Source organism: Emys orbicularis, chromosome 8, assembly GCF_028017835.1.
Source record: "Emys orbicularis isolate rEmyOrb1 chromosome 8, rEmyOrb1.hap1, whole genome shotgun sequence".
Classification (NCBI taxonomy): Eukaryota; Metazoa; Chordata; order Testudines; family Emydidae; genus Emys; species Emys orbicularis.
In genome coordinates this window covers 2,912,466-2,928,322 of record NC_088690.1, presented here as the reverse complement: position 1 = coordinate 2,928,322, position 15,857 = coordinate 2,912,466, and the positions used below count along the sequence as shown (strand labels likewise).

The following is a 15,857-nucleotide window of genomic DNA, read 5'->3' as shown; positions in this document are numbered from 1 at the left end:
TCTTGATAGGTCATCTAGTCCAGCTCCCTTCACTGAGACAGAACCAAGTATTATCTAGACCAGCATTTTTCAAACTGGGGTCTGTGGACCACTGGAGGTCCCTGAGGGTACTCCAGGGAGTTCACTGGCCCCACTGATCAGCTGTTCCCCAGTGTGCAGGAGGCACTGGGAGGGAGGGGGAGGAGCAGGGATGGGGTGCGGTTGGGGGAGGGAGCAGAATCATGTCCAGGGCTGCTGGCCCCGCTGATCAGCTAGGGTTCCACCCTCCCAGTTTCGCCAGGAGTCTCCTGGAATCAGGCTCTATCTCCTGGAGGCTACTGAAGGCAAACTGGGAGATGTTAGGTGCTAAAATTCCGGCGGGGCTAAGGCATGCTCCCTGCCTGTCCTGGCTCCGCGTTGCTCCCGGAAGTGGCTGGCATATCCCTGCCCCCCTTCAGGGGAGGAGGGGGGCAGGGGGTCTCTGCATGCTGCCCTCACCCCAAGTGCTGACTCCACAGCTCCCATTGGCCGGGAACTGCGGCTAATGGGAGCTGCAGGGGTGGTGCCCGCAGGCAAGGGCAGCATGTGGAGATCCCCTGCCCCCCCTGCCTAAGAGCCACTGCCAGAGGGATGTGCCGGTCATTTTCGGGTGCCACCTGTGGTAAGCTCTGCCTGGACGGAGCCCTCACCCCTTCCTGCACCCAACCCACTGCCCCAGCCTGGTGAAAGTGAGTGAGGGTGGGGGAGAGCGAGCAACAGAGGGAGGGGGGGGATGGAGTGAGCGGAGGGTGGGGCCGGAGTGGGGCCTTGGGGGAAGGGGTGGGGCAGGGTCTGGGGCTGACTGGTGAGGTTTGGAGGTCCCTGAAAATTTTTAAATCAAAATGGGGGTCCTCAGCTTGCTAAAGTTTGAGAACCACTGATCTAGACCATCCCTGGCAGGTGTTTGTCTAACCTGCTCTTAAAAACCTCCAATGAGGGAGGTTCCACAGCTTCCCTTGGTAATTTTGTTCTACTGCTTAACTACCCTTACATTTAGACAATAGGAAAAACTTCCTAACTCCCTTGCTTCAACTGAAGCCCATTACTACTTGTCCTCTCCTCAGTGGATATGAAGAACAATTCCTCCTCCTCCTCCTCTCTAGAACAACCTTTTATGTACTTGAAGACTGTGATCATGTTCCCCCTGTCTTCTCTTCACACTGACAAAACTGGGCTTGTTTAATCTTTCCTCGTAGGTCATATTTTCTAGACCTTTAATCATTTTTGTTGTTTTCCTCTGGACTTCCTCCAATTTGTCCACATCTTTCCTGAAGCCCAGAACTGAACACCATGTTCTTGAAACTATCACAGTATTTTACTGAAATAGATTTAATCACTTTTTGGATCATTGAACTAAGCATAAATTGAACACAATGATTGGCCACTAGCAATGGAAAAGAGGAGTGGTGACCATTGCAATACTGGAACTCATTGACAAGTGGTAGGGTAGGCTGATGACAAAGTAATCGGCCCATAGATAATCCTAGATTACTGTTGAATGGTCTTTCCTCTTCCCTGTCATGTGAAGCTACCTCAGGGAGTGCAGACATAATGCGGTATTCTTATTCTCTTCTCGCTACGCACGGGGAGGAATTTACTATGCTTAAAACTTAATGCTCTTCTTACTGTTCTGCATTGTCAAGGCTTGAAACTCATCAGTATGGCAGTCAGTGTAAACTTCCCAGCTTGATTGAGGTGCTACAACGTAGACACAGCACACAGATTTGGTACTATGGAGAGGAAAATTGGGGTACAAATGGAGAAATGTGAGAAGGCAATGGATAGGTAGAGAGGAGTTGTGCTTATCCGCAGTTGAAATAAGTACTGAAAACTCCTTCAGCTCTGTCCCTCCTGCCGTATAGGAAGATTCCCCCTTCCAAGCAAAATGAGATTAGAGTCCTAATCATTCCATCAGGTTACTTCTAGATGCAGAGTCTTTCACATGTCTTTGCAGCATGAGGACAGAGTAACAATATATTGATAAAGTACGCTAATGCCTGTCATTGCCCTGCAGGAATTTGATAGCAGCTGTCCAAACTGGGAGTTTGCACGGATGATCAAGGAATTCAGAGCTACTTTAGACTGCCAACCAATATCTATGAATGACCCAGTAAGTAAATATTTAGAATTCTTGACTGCAACGTACCAATATCGCCTGTGATTTTTTTTTTTTCCACTCATTGGACACTAGTGCTTAGATAGTCATTATCAAAGACATAACCAGAAATACCTTAACTTGCCTAGTTTAACTTGGTGTAGGTATGGATAAGCAGGAACAGCGCTACATCATGGCTTAGTATTGAGTTCACACTACAACATGGAAAATGCAAGTTCAAAGCAGATCAGCAGAACAAGCTGTGAAGATGGTGGTGGAAACTGCCACCACTGGAGTTAAGACTACATTAAATGCCAGAATAACTGAAGTATCATCCTACCCTCGGAAAAATATTATTCTGATCTGTCAGTGACAAAACTTGAGTCTGGAGAAGTAAAACGTAGCTTGCTAGCTGTCGACCTGTGTTCCAAACTCTTGACCTGTTGGTCAAGTGCCTCTAACATGAGGAGGCTGAAAACTAAGTGGTGATGTTGTAAATGCCACTAAACTGCAGAATAGGGATTTGCCCAGTCCACAAATTCTTTAAATACCTCTTTCGGCTCGGCTCAGCTCAGCCAGTGACATATGCAGAATGTGGTCTTTCCCAAACAAAATGATCCTATAGCTGGACTTCAGAGATTCCTAAACTTACTGCAGTGTTAATGAAGAGCTCTGATCTAGTGAGGTCACTATGTAGTTAACTTTGCAATATGCAAATCTGGTCATTACATCCAAATTCAACCTTAGTGTCCCACTGAAATCAGGGGAGCTACTGGAGGGCTGAATTTGGCACATTGATTATAAACATTGCAAAATGTCATGTCTGTTTGGATTTTTAATCTGTTTTGGACCATTCTCTCATTAGCCCAGCACACTATGTATGTATCTTACAATATTTGCAGCAGGGTGAGTTTTCTGCAATAACAGGATACGGTCGTGGATAACCTGCCAGCAATTGCTCTGCTCTGATCAGTAGTATTAGAGAAAACTCTGGTGGTAGTCACAGAATAGTGATGGGGAGTGACATTTGGCCATTTCTACGCTATTGACTTAAGTTGACCTACGTTAGGCCAACTTACAGCCATGGCAGTAATTACTGTGGTGGTTCATGTTCACACTATCTTCCTTCAGTCAGTGGTGTGCGTCCTCACCTTGAGCACTTCCACTGACTTAAGGGGACAATGTGGGGGGCTGAGAGTCAGGGCTGTCAGCTCCCTGCCAGGCTGCCCCCTTCCTCTTCCCCCTGGCTCCACGCCAGGAATGGGGCAATTGCGCCAGGCCTCTCGGCTCCCCGCCAGGGGCATGGCAGCTAACTGGACTCTAGGTGCAGCATAGCTGTGCTCCTGGTGGGGAGTATGGGCCGAAACCCCAGGAGGGCAGCCGGGCTTCGGGCGGGGAGATCCATGCCTGGAGCCTGCTGCAACTACCCCGTTCCTGTTGGGGAGCCATGGGGGGCAGCCGGGCTTCCGGCAGGGAGATCTGCACCCGGTGTCCAGTTGGTTGCCCCATTCCCAGCAGGGAGCTGGGAAGCCCGCTGTGGCAGTAGGGGTCCCTGTGGGGAGCCCGGGCGGCAGCCCAGCTTGGAACAGAGAGCAGGCAGCAGCCTGGCTGCGGAGTATGGAGCCATGAAATTGACAAGAATGACAGCCAATAGATGCAAGTAACGCAGTTTTTACAGGGACACTGTGTCACCCGAACTACACCGACATAATCCCTGCACCTCTTGTGGAGATAGTTATGTCGGTGTAGTAGGGCACTTATGTTGGCAGGAGAGAGGCTGTATTGTGTACGCTGACATAATTAGGTTGACGTAAGCTGCCTTACGTTAACCTAACGCTGTAGTGTCGACCAGGCCCTTGTATCCTTACAGCCTCCACTGCGACACTGATTTAGCACAGGTGTGGTTGGGGGGAATAGTGATACTCTGTATTCAGTCTTTCGGTAACCTATCCTTCTCTTAAAGATAGAAGAGCGCAGGATCTGTGTTTGTGTAAGGAAGCGCCCTTTAAATAAGCAAGGTAAGTGTGCATGTGTATTGGCAAAATTTAGCCTGGACTCTGACGCCAGTTTGACATTACTCATTCATGTTACAAATATTTTTTCCACCAACAGAACTTCACAAGAAGGAATGTGATGTGATTACAGTTCCCAGCAAGTGTGTCCTGCTGGTGCATGAGCCGAAGTTGAAAGTGGACCTAACAAAATATCTCGAGACCCAGGCATTTAGATTTGATTTTTCATTTGATGAAACTGCTTCCAATGAAGTGGTTTATAGGTAATGCATCTTCTTACATAGTGGGTGTGAGCAGCACAGGATTAACATGGTCACAATGAAAATTTAAAGGGTTATTACCTCAGATTGTCTTAGTTTAAAGGGATTGATATTTTACAATACAGCTAACCATATTTGGTTTTGGTAGAGACCAGTGGACTGTGAAACATCTAACAGGAGCCCTTAGCTTAGTTTCTGTCTGATCTTAATGTTTACTACTGGATCCACTTCCATTTGTTGGGATTCCTGGGAATTATTTGAAGATTCTGGACATATAGTGATTGCTGAAGCCAAGTATGCGCTAGTCAGGTGTCTGCCTCCTTTCTTTGTGCCTTATTCTTCTTTTTATACTTTTGAATTCCTAGGTTCACTGCGAGGCCTCTTGTACAGACCATCTTTGAGGGTGGAAAGGCTACGTGTTTTGCGTACGGGCAAACTGGCAGCGGCAAAACACATGTAAGTGACTGACTGGCTGTCTTCTAAAGGCCTCAGATATCTCAGTTTAGATAAACTGATTAAAGCACTTTTGGATATTTAAGGTAAATAGTCTTTCATCCAGCATTTGGATCTTGGTTTTTGATCGTCCTTTTGAAATGATAATGGAGAGAGGTCACTTATCTTACCAAGAGGTGAGTTAGTAACCACTAAAACTTCAGCAAGCGAATAGCTGCTTCCTTTCGTATTGCACAGACAGTCATGAGGCTGACTCTGGCAGTGTTGTTTAGTGGTTGAAGACCAGGCCCAGGCCCTGCTGACTTGTAATCCTGGCTCTGTCCCTAACCTCAGGCAAGTCTCAATCTCTGTCTCCGTTCCCCAGCCTGTGAAATGAGGGACTAGCCTACTCAAAGGTGTAAGGATTGTTTGGATCATATTTTGAAGATGTACACTTTAAAGGCTCTCTCAGCTCTTCCAGTAATACTTAATACACTTACAAAAATAAGCCTCTTCTCGTACACGAATACCCCCTGATCTGGATATTGCTTGTGGAGTGGGCAGATCTTCGTTGCTGGGAGTTAGGTATCTTAAGCTTTTCTCTTTCACTTCAGACTTTCTTCAGATGTTCTGTGGCATATCACTCTGGTCCTGGTTCACTGCCTCCATCACACCAGCTTTTAGGTTGGGGAGACCTTGCTAGTGTGAACATTTTTTTGCCTACAGGATACTCAACACTAGACTTTCAGTAACTGGAACCTGTTTCCTTCCCCTGTAGCTTTCCAATTATTGGAAGCTAAGTCTGAATTTCTCTCCCCTCAGGTCTGTTTTTTGGTAATGATTTTCCCCAGGTCATGTAGCAGAGTGGTCTAACTCAAACCTCTAATCGGTTAGTACCAGTTGATTAGACACATGACTAATCCTGGTATAAAAGATTGATGCTAAGGAAGATAAAGGTCCAAAAAGTAGCCTAGGAATTGTCTTGTGGCTTGTTACTTCCCATTGGTGTTACCCAGACATGCAAAGAAAACTCCTTTTGCAACTTTTTAAATTTCTCATAATGGAGGTGATCCCTGGTTGTGGCCACTCCCTATATACCTTATTGATTGAATTCAATGGGCTCATAAGTGTTTACACCTATAAAATGAGGTTTATTAGCTTCATCTAAAAACTTCCTGGTCATCAGTTTGGTGCTGCTACAGTCCAGCAGCAGAGTCTGATTTCACAGGCAAAGAGCTTAGGCCACTTCAATTAGCGTGGAATGGGCAGGTCTGTCCCAGCAGTGATCTTCAGCTAAGTAGATTCTGCTAGGAGATCTAGGTACAAATTATAGGTAAGAAAACTACATTTTTCCATTTTTGATCACTGATCCAGGATCAGAACTAGTGCTGGAAAAAAATGGCTGCTTGTGGAAGGACTTGTACTGTACATTGAACCCTGGCAGACTAAGATACTGGATCTTGTTAGGCTAATGGTTTATATTAAATAACTCCAGTTCCAGGCTTTAGAGGGTGTAGTGTTGTTAACTGTTACAGCAATTAACTTCAGCAGCTACCTTCGTTTTGTTGGAATTGAAAGTATTGTGGATGGATGAGCAAGATGGTAGTCACAGTGACACTAACATAAGGTTCTGCCAGGTTTGGAAACAAAGTGAATTCTGCCTTTTCAATGCCACATGGAAAATTTTGCTATCTTGGAGTTCAATTTTTTTCCTCTCTGAACAGAGGAAGTCAGGTTACATTGCTAAGATCCCAAATTCTTGCTTGTAGATAAATAGTTGGCTGGAACTCATGTGACTTCCCCTTGCATTTCATAGCACCTAGAGGGTCCCTTTGTCCCAGGTCAGGGGTTCCCAAACTTCTTGCTGGTATGACCCCATTTTAATGAATTATTTCTTCCTGGGACCCCAGACGGCATGAAGGACACAATTTTGTAGAGCAAAATGATGCCCTCCACACAGTGTGACCTCTCATGCATCATATATATGCACTACATACATGCTCTCCAAAATGATACCCTCTGCACAGTGTGACCTCACACACACTGTACATGTGAAGTGACTTTGTGCAGAGCAAATAGTGTCCTCCACACATTAGGGATTGCTATGACCCCATGTGCTGATGGCATGACTGCACTTGGAGTAGGATTACCATATCATAGGTCCCTTCCAATCCTGATATTCTAAGGAGGTCATCTAATCCAACCCCCTGCTCAAAGAAGGACCAATCCCCAACTAAATCATCCCAGCCAGGGCTTTGTCAAGCCTGACCTTAAAAACTTCTAAGGATGGAGATTCCACCACCTCGGAAAGAGCTGGCTCCGCATCCCGAATGATTTCTCCTGCTGTGTCCGCAGCTGCCGGATCCTACCCATCCTGGCTCAGGCTTCCAGCCCCGGGAAGGAGGAGATAGCTGTCATTGTATCCCAGGCCTGCGCCAGCCACCATGACCAAGAGCAACATTGCCCCCCACCTCGAGAGTGAGGCCACAGGCATCCCCTCTGCAGTGTCCTCTTTTTGGGAACCTGAAAGATAATCCTAATTTGGGGTTGCAAGCCACAGTTTGGAAACTACTGTCCTAGGTGCTGGGAAAAACGTGGTTGTCACACTGACATGTTAACTCATTTTGAATGTTTGGAACTAAACTACATCAAGCTGTAGTTTTATCCTGAATTACATTGCGTAGCATCATGTCTAGATAGTCCATTGAGATCACAGGCTGTTCATGTGGACTCTTTTCCTAGAATATTGTTGGAACTACAGTTGAGTGGTAACTTGGCTTGCTTGGACTGCACCTCTATAATGGCTGCTTTTTTTTTTTTTTAAATAGACTATGGGAGGCGACTTCTCCGGGAAAACTCAGAATGTCTCAAAGGGGATATATGCTTTTGCATGTAAGCTGACTCTTCATTGTTTTCAAATCCAAGTTGTGTATAGTATTTTTCCTTCATAAAAGACTTCAATAACTTCTCAGACATCTATATAAAATAAAGGCCTTATGGACTTTACTAAAGTTCTTTATGAATAAATATTTAAAGAATTCCTATAAACCCTGATTATCATATGTTGTCCCCAATAAGCAGCGATAAATTTAGTTGCAATATTTATGTAAATTACCAACTATAGATATTACCCAATATATAGCTTCTGGCTATAATGGTATTAACCGTAACTTTTATTAGAGCAAAAAAAAAAATTAATCAAGATCAAAACAAGCTCTCTGAGGCAGAGACCTATGTTCTTTGCTTGATGTTTGTTTTTGTTTAATGTGCGTAGGGTATTGCTGGTTCCTAGCAAACTAGTAGTAATAGCTTGGCCCTGAAGGAAAGTTTTTTTTGGGGAAGGAGTGGTGGCAGGAGTTGGATTTACTTTTGAACTCTCCCTTTCAGAAAATAGAGGAAGATTCTAGTTTTGAACTCTACCTGCAAGTCTCCTTGTCTAGGAATCCCAACTAATAACACTTTATATAAAAAAACAACCAAGTGATTCAAAGCTATAGAGGATTGTAATGTTATGCCAAGTTAAAACTTGTCTGTTAACCAAGCCAGAAAATAAAATCATTGCTCACTGATAACTTCAGAAGTAGCAGCTCCCATAATCCCTTTCTTTTTTTCAGTCCTAATGAGGACACAGCTGAAATCAGATTCACTTGGAGGTGTCTTATTGTTCAGATAACTCCACTACTATCTGGCTGGGGCATTTGTCATTCCACCTACTAGATACTATAACTGCCTTGCTGTGAAGCATTTTGGAAGGGGCAGAGTCCAAGAGGCAGCTGAAATTGTTGCTCTAAAATCTGGTTAGGTCATGTTTGTTTGTTTTTTTTCTTCCTTTCCCCATCAGCACGCGATGTCTTCCTCCTTCAAAGCCAACCCAGGTACAGGAATCAAGACCTGGAGGTCTATGTGACATTCTTTGAAATATATAATGGAAAGGTGAGATCTTGTGTCTTGATTTGAGCCTGAGTTTTTTCACTATGCATCTGATACATGGTACGATTTTTATTTAGCTATCTGCATGTCATTGCTGGATCATGGGCCCTTTGCGTCTCTGGTATTGAATTGGAAAGTCTGGGGTATGCATAATTCCATGCTATGTACCTGTCCTTTAAATGAGGAAACTGTGAAATAGATTCTTTACGTGTGCATCTCCATCTCCTTGCTCAAATACAGGTGTTTGATCTCTTGAATAAGAAGGCAAAACTCCGAGTGCTTGAGGATGGAAAGCAGCAGGTCCAAGTAGTTGGCCTCCAAGAAAGACAAGTCAGCTGTGCAGACGATGTGATCAGAATGATCGAGATGGGCAGTGCCTGCAGGTTTGTCTCCCTGGGCTTCTGCTTCCTTAATGGTTTTTTAGCTTTCCAGCCTTTATTTCCTATTACAAGTTTTTATAGGATATCTATATAGCCAGGCTTAAAATAAGGGGTAATGAACATTGTCCCCCAATAACAAGCACGTGACTCGGCACCTTGACTCTAAGGGAGAGGAAGAAAATCAGACAGTAGACCAAATCCCAGAGATAGGAAAGCATGGACATGGGTGTCTTACAATAGATTTTAAACATGGCTAGCTCATGTGTAATATTCAAAACCTATCAAGGTAACTGTCTGGTTAACAGTACCATGGGATGTCTGTGGGACAGCACCTGTGCACTACAGGGTTCTGAGTGGGAGGCAAGGACTGTCTAATGCAAATTGCTGGTCACGGAACAAATCCGAACTCTTGAAGGCTCTTCCTATACCAGGGTTGAAAAAACAGTGGTGACAGCATGGCTGTGCACTGCTGATTCCACACGATGTGGTGGCTTCTCTGTGAAGCTCCCCTTTGGTAGCTAGTTGAGTTTTTGGAGAAGTTTTTCCTCCAGTTCAGTAGCAAGCAATCTTGTCATGACTCTGAAGAGGCTGGAAGTGCAATACAAAACTTAGTTTAGAGCAGGCCTTGTGTATCACACTGAATATCTGCATTGATCTATCCTAACCCATTCTTAGTCTAGAACTCCCTAAGCACATTCAACTGAACTTGACAATTGGATTTTTTTTTAATCTTTCCAAACTCTAATACTTCCCACAGCAATATGTTATGAAGAGTTTCTTTGTCTCCCTAAAGGTGGGAGGGGAACTTGCCAGCCTTTTCAGAGCGTAGATGGTAATGGAGGTCAGGGGAGGGTGGGGTTATGAAGGTAGCTTATCTACCATCATGCTAAATGTCCACACCCATATGTGACCCTGTTTTAGCATGCCCAGGATTGTATGTCACCTTTTTATCCCCAGCCTCTGGCATGAGGGAGTTTATCTTGTGGGTTGCTGGGTGTCAGCTCTTGTACACAACCAGCCTTTCAACCACTCATGCTCTCCTCAGGATTCTGCCAGTCCTGTTTTGCTTTGCAGGCTATTAGGTGCACCTCAGAAGTATCAGCCTGTAGTGTCTGGTCCCATGCACAGTAATTACCAAGTCTGCTGTCTCTCCCAAAGGGAATTGTTTGATTCAATATAGGATTCACACTTTGCTTAATACCACAACACTGAGATGTAGTTGTAATACAAAAAAGAATCAGTTTATTAATAAAGAACAGATTCAAATGAGTAGTTGAGTAAGAATATTAAAATCAGGTTACAAATAAAACAAAATATCAAATGCAATCCTAAGTGTACATTGGATAATGGTTACCTTTCCTATTCAAACAACTAGCGGTCCTTTTCAGAATTCAGTCTTTGACAGAGCTGCTGGGTTTTCAGTCCATAACCAGGGTCCAGATTTTCATGAATCTTCCTGTGTCCTACAAAGGGGTTCTTTTCCCTTCTTCGGTAGTCCAGTAAATCTTTGAAATGCACCCCCGAATCAGACTTCTTCCCAGTTGCTTGTTCTCTAGTATGCTGGTGCTATGTTGAGTTCACATCCCCTCCCCATCAACCTGTTTTTCCTGTTGACTCTGCATGCAAATGGGGCTTCCTTTGTGTCAGCTTTACCATGCTTAATTTGCATTGTACAGAGACTTGCCTTCCCTCCTGTCTGGAAGAGAATCTGTTTCTCTTTGTTTAGTTACAGACTTTAAAGCATAGTATCAGTAGGCACACACAATTCATCATATAGTGTCAGTGCATACATTTCACAACAATAGTGATGACCAGTGTGTCATCAGATTCCATTTGATACTGCACAAGACACTTCTTGGATAAATACTATGAAAGCAGTGTGTTAGGTGTAGTGGGTTTGTCAGGCCTGATAGGAGTTGCTGACAGAACAGAGAGCCCTTTGCCAGCTGGCATTGAGGGATTCTTAGGATCACACCATATACTTGCTGAAAACATGTAGTGCGGCCCTGCAGCAAACCAAATCTGGACCTGTCAACCCTCCAGGGGTTATTAATTAACATATACTTAAAAAATCTTTTTAAGGATTTCAGAGCATCTACAGTGCGTCAGATAGCATTTTGGGAGTAGTTAACTGCTGGACTAACTTGACTGGTACCCAAGTGTAAATGGTACTAAACAATGGGTAAACTGTTCCAAAATAAGGAACCTGTCTCATCTTGCAGTGTACACACGAAACATGATATGGCATGGTGTGTGGTCTATTCCAGGGTATAAATGGTAGGGAAACGGAATGAGGGTTATAAGGCTTCAAGAGAGGGCAGGTATCATTCTAGGCATTAAATACCTGTAAGGAATCTGAGTGTAGTCAGTCAGAGGCATTCTAGCTAGGAAAGCTGATTCTGTACCCTGAGACATCTCTAATTGCTGGCAGTGCATACTCCAACTACAAAACATCAAGGTCAGACTTCTGAGGCACAGGGGTTGATGTATTTCCTGTTACTAGTTGGGATTGGTGGTAAACTGCTTTCTGAAGCATTTTTCTCCATGCAATCTGGAAAAATGTTCCTTAGTAATAGTGACAGCCTCCATATACAGCTTCAGTCTCTTCAAGAGATGTTTGATTTGAGTCTCAAAGTGCAGCCAATAATGGGAGTGTCTGCAAAGGAGTATAGCAGAGAAGGATTAGGGCTTGATTAAATCAAGCTGTGGGGAATAATGAAATGACTTTTTTAATTCAGTTGTATTAATGTCTGAAAGTTTTTGTTGTTAAAACCGAGCAGATAAACTAGACTTTTTACTGACGTCATTTGTGAATAGCTTATGAATGTTCTTGCTTAGTGCTGGGGAGCTAGGCATGAAAGATGCTTTGTGACATCTAAAATTGTAATAAACTTCATCCATATCTCCACTGTAGGACATCTGGACAGACCTTTGCAAACTCTAGCTCCTCACGGTCACATGCCTGCTTCCAAATCATACTACGCAGAAGAGGGAAATTACATGGCAAATTTTCCTTGGTCGACTTAGCTGGAAATGAGAGAGGTGCAGATACTTCTAGTGCTGATCGGCAGACACGCATGGAAGGGGCAGAAATAAACAAGAGCCTTCTGGCTTTGAAGGTAGAGTATAACTCAGAGCAATGTCAATGTGAATCAGCAAAGGTTGGATGGAAATGACCTATTGGATTATCTAATCCATCTTCTTGAAATGCAGGGCTATTCCTTACAGGATGCTTTTTTAGTCTATTTTTTTTTTTTTTTTTAAATGGACAGTCCTCAAAGGAGGCCAACTCTGTACATTGAAAGTTATGCTGCACGTCTTTCCATTCAGAATCCTTTTGTCAGGAGTCTAATAGCTTAAACATGCGTCTGACGAAGTGGGTATTCACCTGCAAAAGCTTATGCTCCAATACATCCCTTAATCTTAAAGGTGCCACAGGACTCTCAGTCTGGATCTGTAAAAAGCAACAAACACGGCTACCCCTCTGAGCTTAAACCTTGTCGGCCCAGGGACTGCTAGAACATTCTCTGAAGCTCTACCCAAGTAGTGTATTTAAAAATCCAAGCAGTTAGACAATCCTAAGGTGTTCCTGTAAGAGTCCAATAGCTAGAAGCTCTGAGGCAGGGGCCATATCTTCCTTTGTGTCTGTGTAGCACTTAGCAGAATGTGGCTTTGACCCTGCTTGAGTCCTCTAGGTGCTGCTACAATAGCTTATTATTGACTAGTTCTTAGAGTACTTGCTCATGTCTATTCCATTCTGGGTGTGCGTGTGCCCACGTGCATGGCTGTCGGAGATTTTTGCCTTAGAGGTATCCAGGGGGTCGGCTGTGGTGCCCTCTTGAGTGTCACGCTCCTGCATTGGTATATTAGGCGCCGCCGGCCCTACACCCCTTCAGTTCCTTCTTACCGCCCGTGGTGGCTAGTCGGAGCGCCTTTTCCTTGGCTAGCGGTTTTTCGTCCCTTCTGACTTCGAGCCTTAGGACTGTGTAAATAATTTGTTTATAGTAGAGTCCCAATGAGGATTTCTGCTTGGACTGCAACAGGCCTATGCCTGTTAGTGACCCCCAGAGCAGCTGCCTGAAGTGCTTGGGGGAATCACATGTGAAGGACAAGTGTTGCATTTGCAAAAACTTTCAGCCCAGGACCAAGAAAGAGCACGACATCCATCTGAGGGCCCTCCTCCTGGAGGCTGCTCTTCGCCTGGCTTCCAAGCCTTCCTGTCCAGACTCTACCCCTAGTACTTCGGTCTCGGTGTGTAGCGCACCCCTGGCACCGGGATCAGCCCAGCACCACTTTCCATCACCGGTGCCCAAAAAGAAGGCCAAGAAGCATGTCTCCCCGGCACCAGGCAAGAAAGACCATGGGGTATCAGGCAAAGGTCCCAGTTCAGGCTGCCCGCCCACATTGGAGCCACATGGACATGCCTCCCCAATCAGGGCCCCTAGCCCCCCCAGGGGATCCACCACTGACTCCCAGGAGCGGCAGGGGACCCAGACTTATGGTGGGGCCAACTCCTTCCCAGACTCTACTGGTGCCTAGAGAGCAGAGGCCTCTACCAGTACCGACTGCACTGCCTGTGCTGCAGGAAGTGGCAAAGGCTCCCTTTGAGGGCAAGCCAGCCATCCGGACCCCCCAGAGGGCAGTTGAGTGCTGTTGATCCCCAAAGCCAAGGCAGTGCTCTCCCACTCCATGCCACAGATCTCCGGCTTTGCCACCCAGGTCCTTGGCGGTTCGCCCAAGATCACCGGCACCACAATTGCAGTCTCCGCCCTCTTGACATGGGTCAACTAGGGGGCGGCACCAGTCAGTTTCACTGGCACTGTTCACTCTCCCACCGGTCGTCCTCTTAGCAGAGCCCCATCCCCCGCATTGTGGGAATAATCTCCATCGCGGTATCGGTCCCCCCGGCACCAGTCCTAGAATTCCAAGCACCGGTCTCCAGCGGTGATGGTCAGCCAACAGACGCAGGCATCGACAGCCCCACCGTGGTTACCAGAAGGGGTTTCCTCTGGCACAGAGGTAGTTCAGCCACTCGGCGAGGCATCACCGGCGCGATTGGGCACTGGAGGCTGCGTCGACCTCTGTGATGCCGCCTTAGCAAAATGGCCAGTGGCGTACACCATGGTCCTATTGGCGTGTGTGGGGCATGCCTGTGATACAGATTCCCCCTTTGCACCATTCATTGGCCGCCACCTCGGAGCAACAGTTGACAGAACCAGGTTCGGAGCGCGAAGCGCATTTGGTGCTCAGGGTAGAGGAGAAAGTGCCCATCCCGAAGCCCTCTTCCCCCAGGGGGGATGATTCCCCGGGGCCTCCCCTGGCAGTACAGTTGTCATTGTCATCCTCCCCGGATAAGGTGGTGGCAGGGTCTTGGAGGGCCAGCCCACTAGAAAATTTTGAAGAGCACCAGGCCCTGCTTTGATGGGTGGCCGACAACTTGGGCCTAGAGGTGGAGGAGATAGCCAAGCAGGCAGACGCCTTGTTCAGTGTGCTTCCGGTATCCTGCCCATATTGCACTGCCAGTGCATGATGGGGTCTTAAAAAATGCCAAGACCCTCTGGTAAACTGCATCCTCCATCCCTCCCATCTCCAAGAGGGCGGAGAGAAAGTACTTCGTCCCTGCCAAAGGGTTTGAGTACCTACATACCTCTTTCCCCCCCCCCCCCCCCACTTCCAGGCTCGCTGGTCGTCTTGATGGGCAACGAAAAGGACAAGCAGGGGCCCACCAGCTCAACCCCCAAAAATAAGGAGGAAATTGTATTCAACAGCCAGCCTTCAGTTCCAGGTGGCAAACCACCAGGATCTCTTAGGCAGATACAATTTTAACTTCTTGAACTTACGAAGGAAGTCCCATGAGTCCCTGCCCCAGGACTTGGCCCAGGAGTTTGACACCCTGGGGGGGAGGGTCTGGTGGCAGGAAAGTGCTCCCTTCAAATGGCGTGGGACGCGGCTGACTTGGCGGCGAGGGTGGTCACATTGGCGGTGGTCATGAGGCACAGCTCCTGGCTTCAGACCACTGGCCTGTCCCAAGAAATGCAGGCGTCAATTCAAGATCTTCCATTTGATGGGAATGGCCTCTTCACAGAGCAGACTGACTCATGGTTGCATGACCTAAAGGACACTTGGGCTGCCCTTCGCTCCCTGGATCTGCATACGCCGCAATCGTCGAGGAAGCAGTTCCGGCTGCTGCCACCAAGGCCTTGGCGGCCTTGTCAGGGGTCAGCAAGGAGAAGGGATCGAGACACAAGCTTTAGTCATCGCTGCCCTTCCTCCTCCTGCTAGCCTGCGCAGCCCAGCCCCCTAAAGCATCCCAGGGGCCAGAAGCGCTCATTTTGAAGGTGTGCTCGAGAGTGACGTTCCGGTCAACTCCCCGGATCCACCTTGTTCTTTCCTCAACCATCTTCGTCCCTACCATTTGGCCTGGTAACAGGTCACCTCAGCCACCCCTCCCTCCCACCCCCCCGTCTTCAGGGACCCTTCTCATGAGCAACTCTTCGTTCATGAGGTCGAGAACCTCCTGCACCTGGGGGTGGTGGAGGAGGAGGTCCCTTGGGACATGAAGGGACAGGAATTCTACTTCAGCTACTTCCTAATCCCAAAGCAAAAGGGGGCCTCAGACCCATTCTGGACCTGCGATGCCTCAAGTCTCTCAGGAAGTTGAAGTTTCGCATGGTCTCCTGGCCTCCATCGTCCCCTCCCTGGTGTAGTAGGAAGAGAGACTGAGACATAA

General features: G+C 46.6%; 1 protein-coding gene across 3 annotated transcripts in view; it reads left to right on the top strand.

The window, feature by feature from the left end:
* Positions 1-15,857, top strand: part of KIF2C (kinesin family member 2C) — a 47,956-nt gene that overhangs the window by 17,276 nt on the left and 14,823 nt on the right. For all 3 annotated transcript variants that reach the window (XM_065409140.1, XM_065409139.1, XM_065409138.1), the window contains 8 exons: positions 2,033-2,128; positions 4,077-4,131; positions 4,226-4,388; positions 4,751-4,841; positions 7,646-7,709; positions 8,659-8,750; positions 8,988-9,130; positions 12,042-12,246. In XM_065409140.1, the coding sequence (XP_065265212.1) occupies positions 2,033-2,128; positions 4,077-4,131; positions 4,226-4,388; positions 4,751-4,841; positions 7,646-7,709; positions 8,659-8,750; positions 8,988-9,130; positions 12,042-12,246 (909 nt within the window). The remainder of the gene's footprint in view (positions 1-2,032; positions 2,129-4,076; positions 4,132-4,225; positions 4,389-4,750; positions 4,842-7,645; positions 7,710-8,658; positions 8,751-8,987; positions 9,131-12,041; positions 12,247-15,857) is intronic.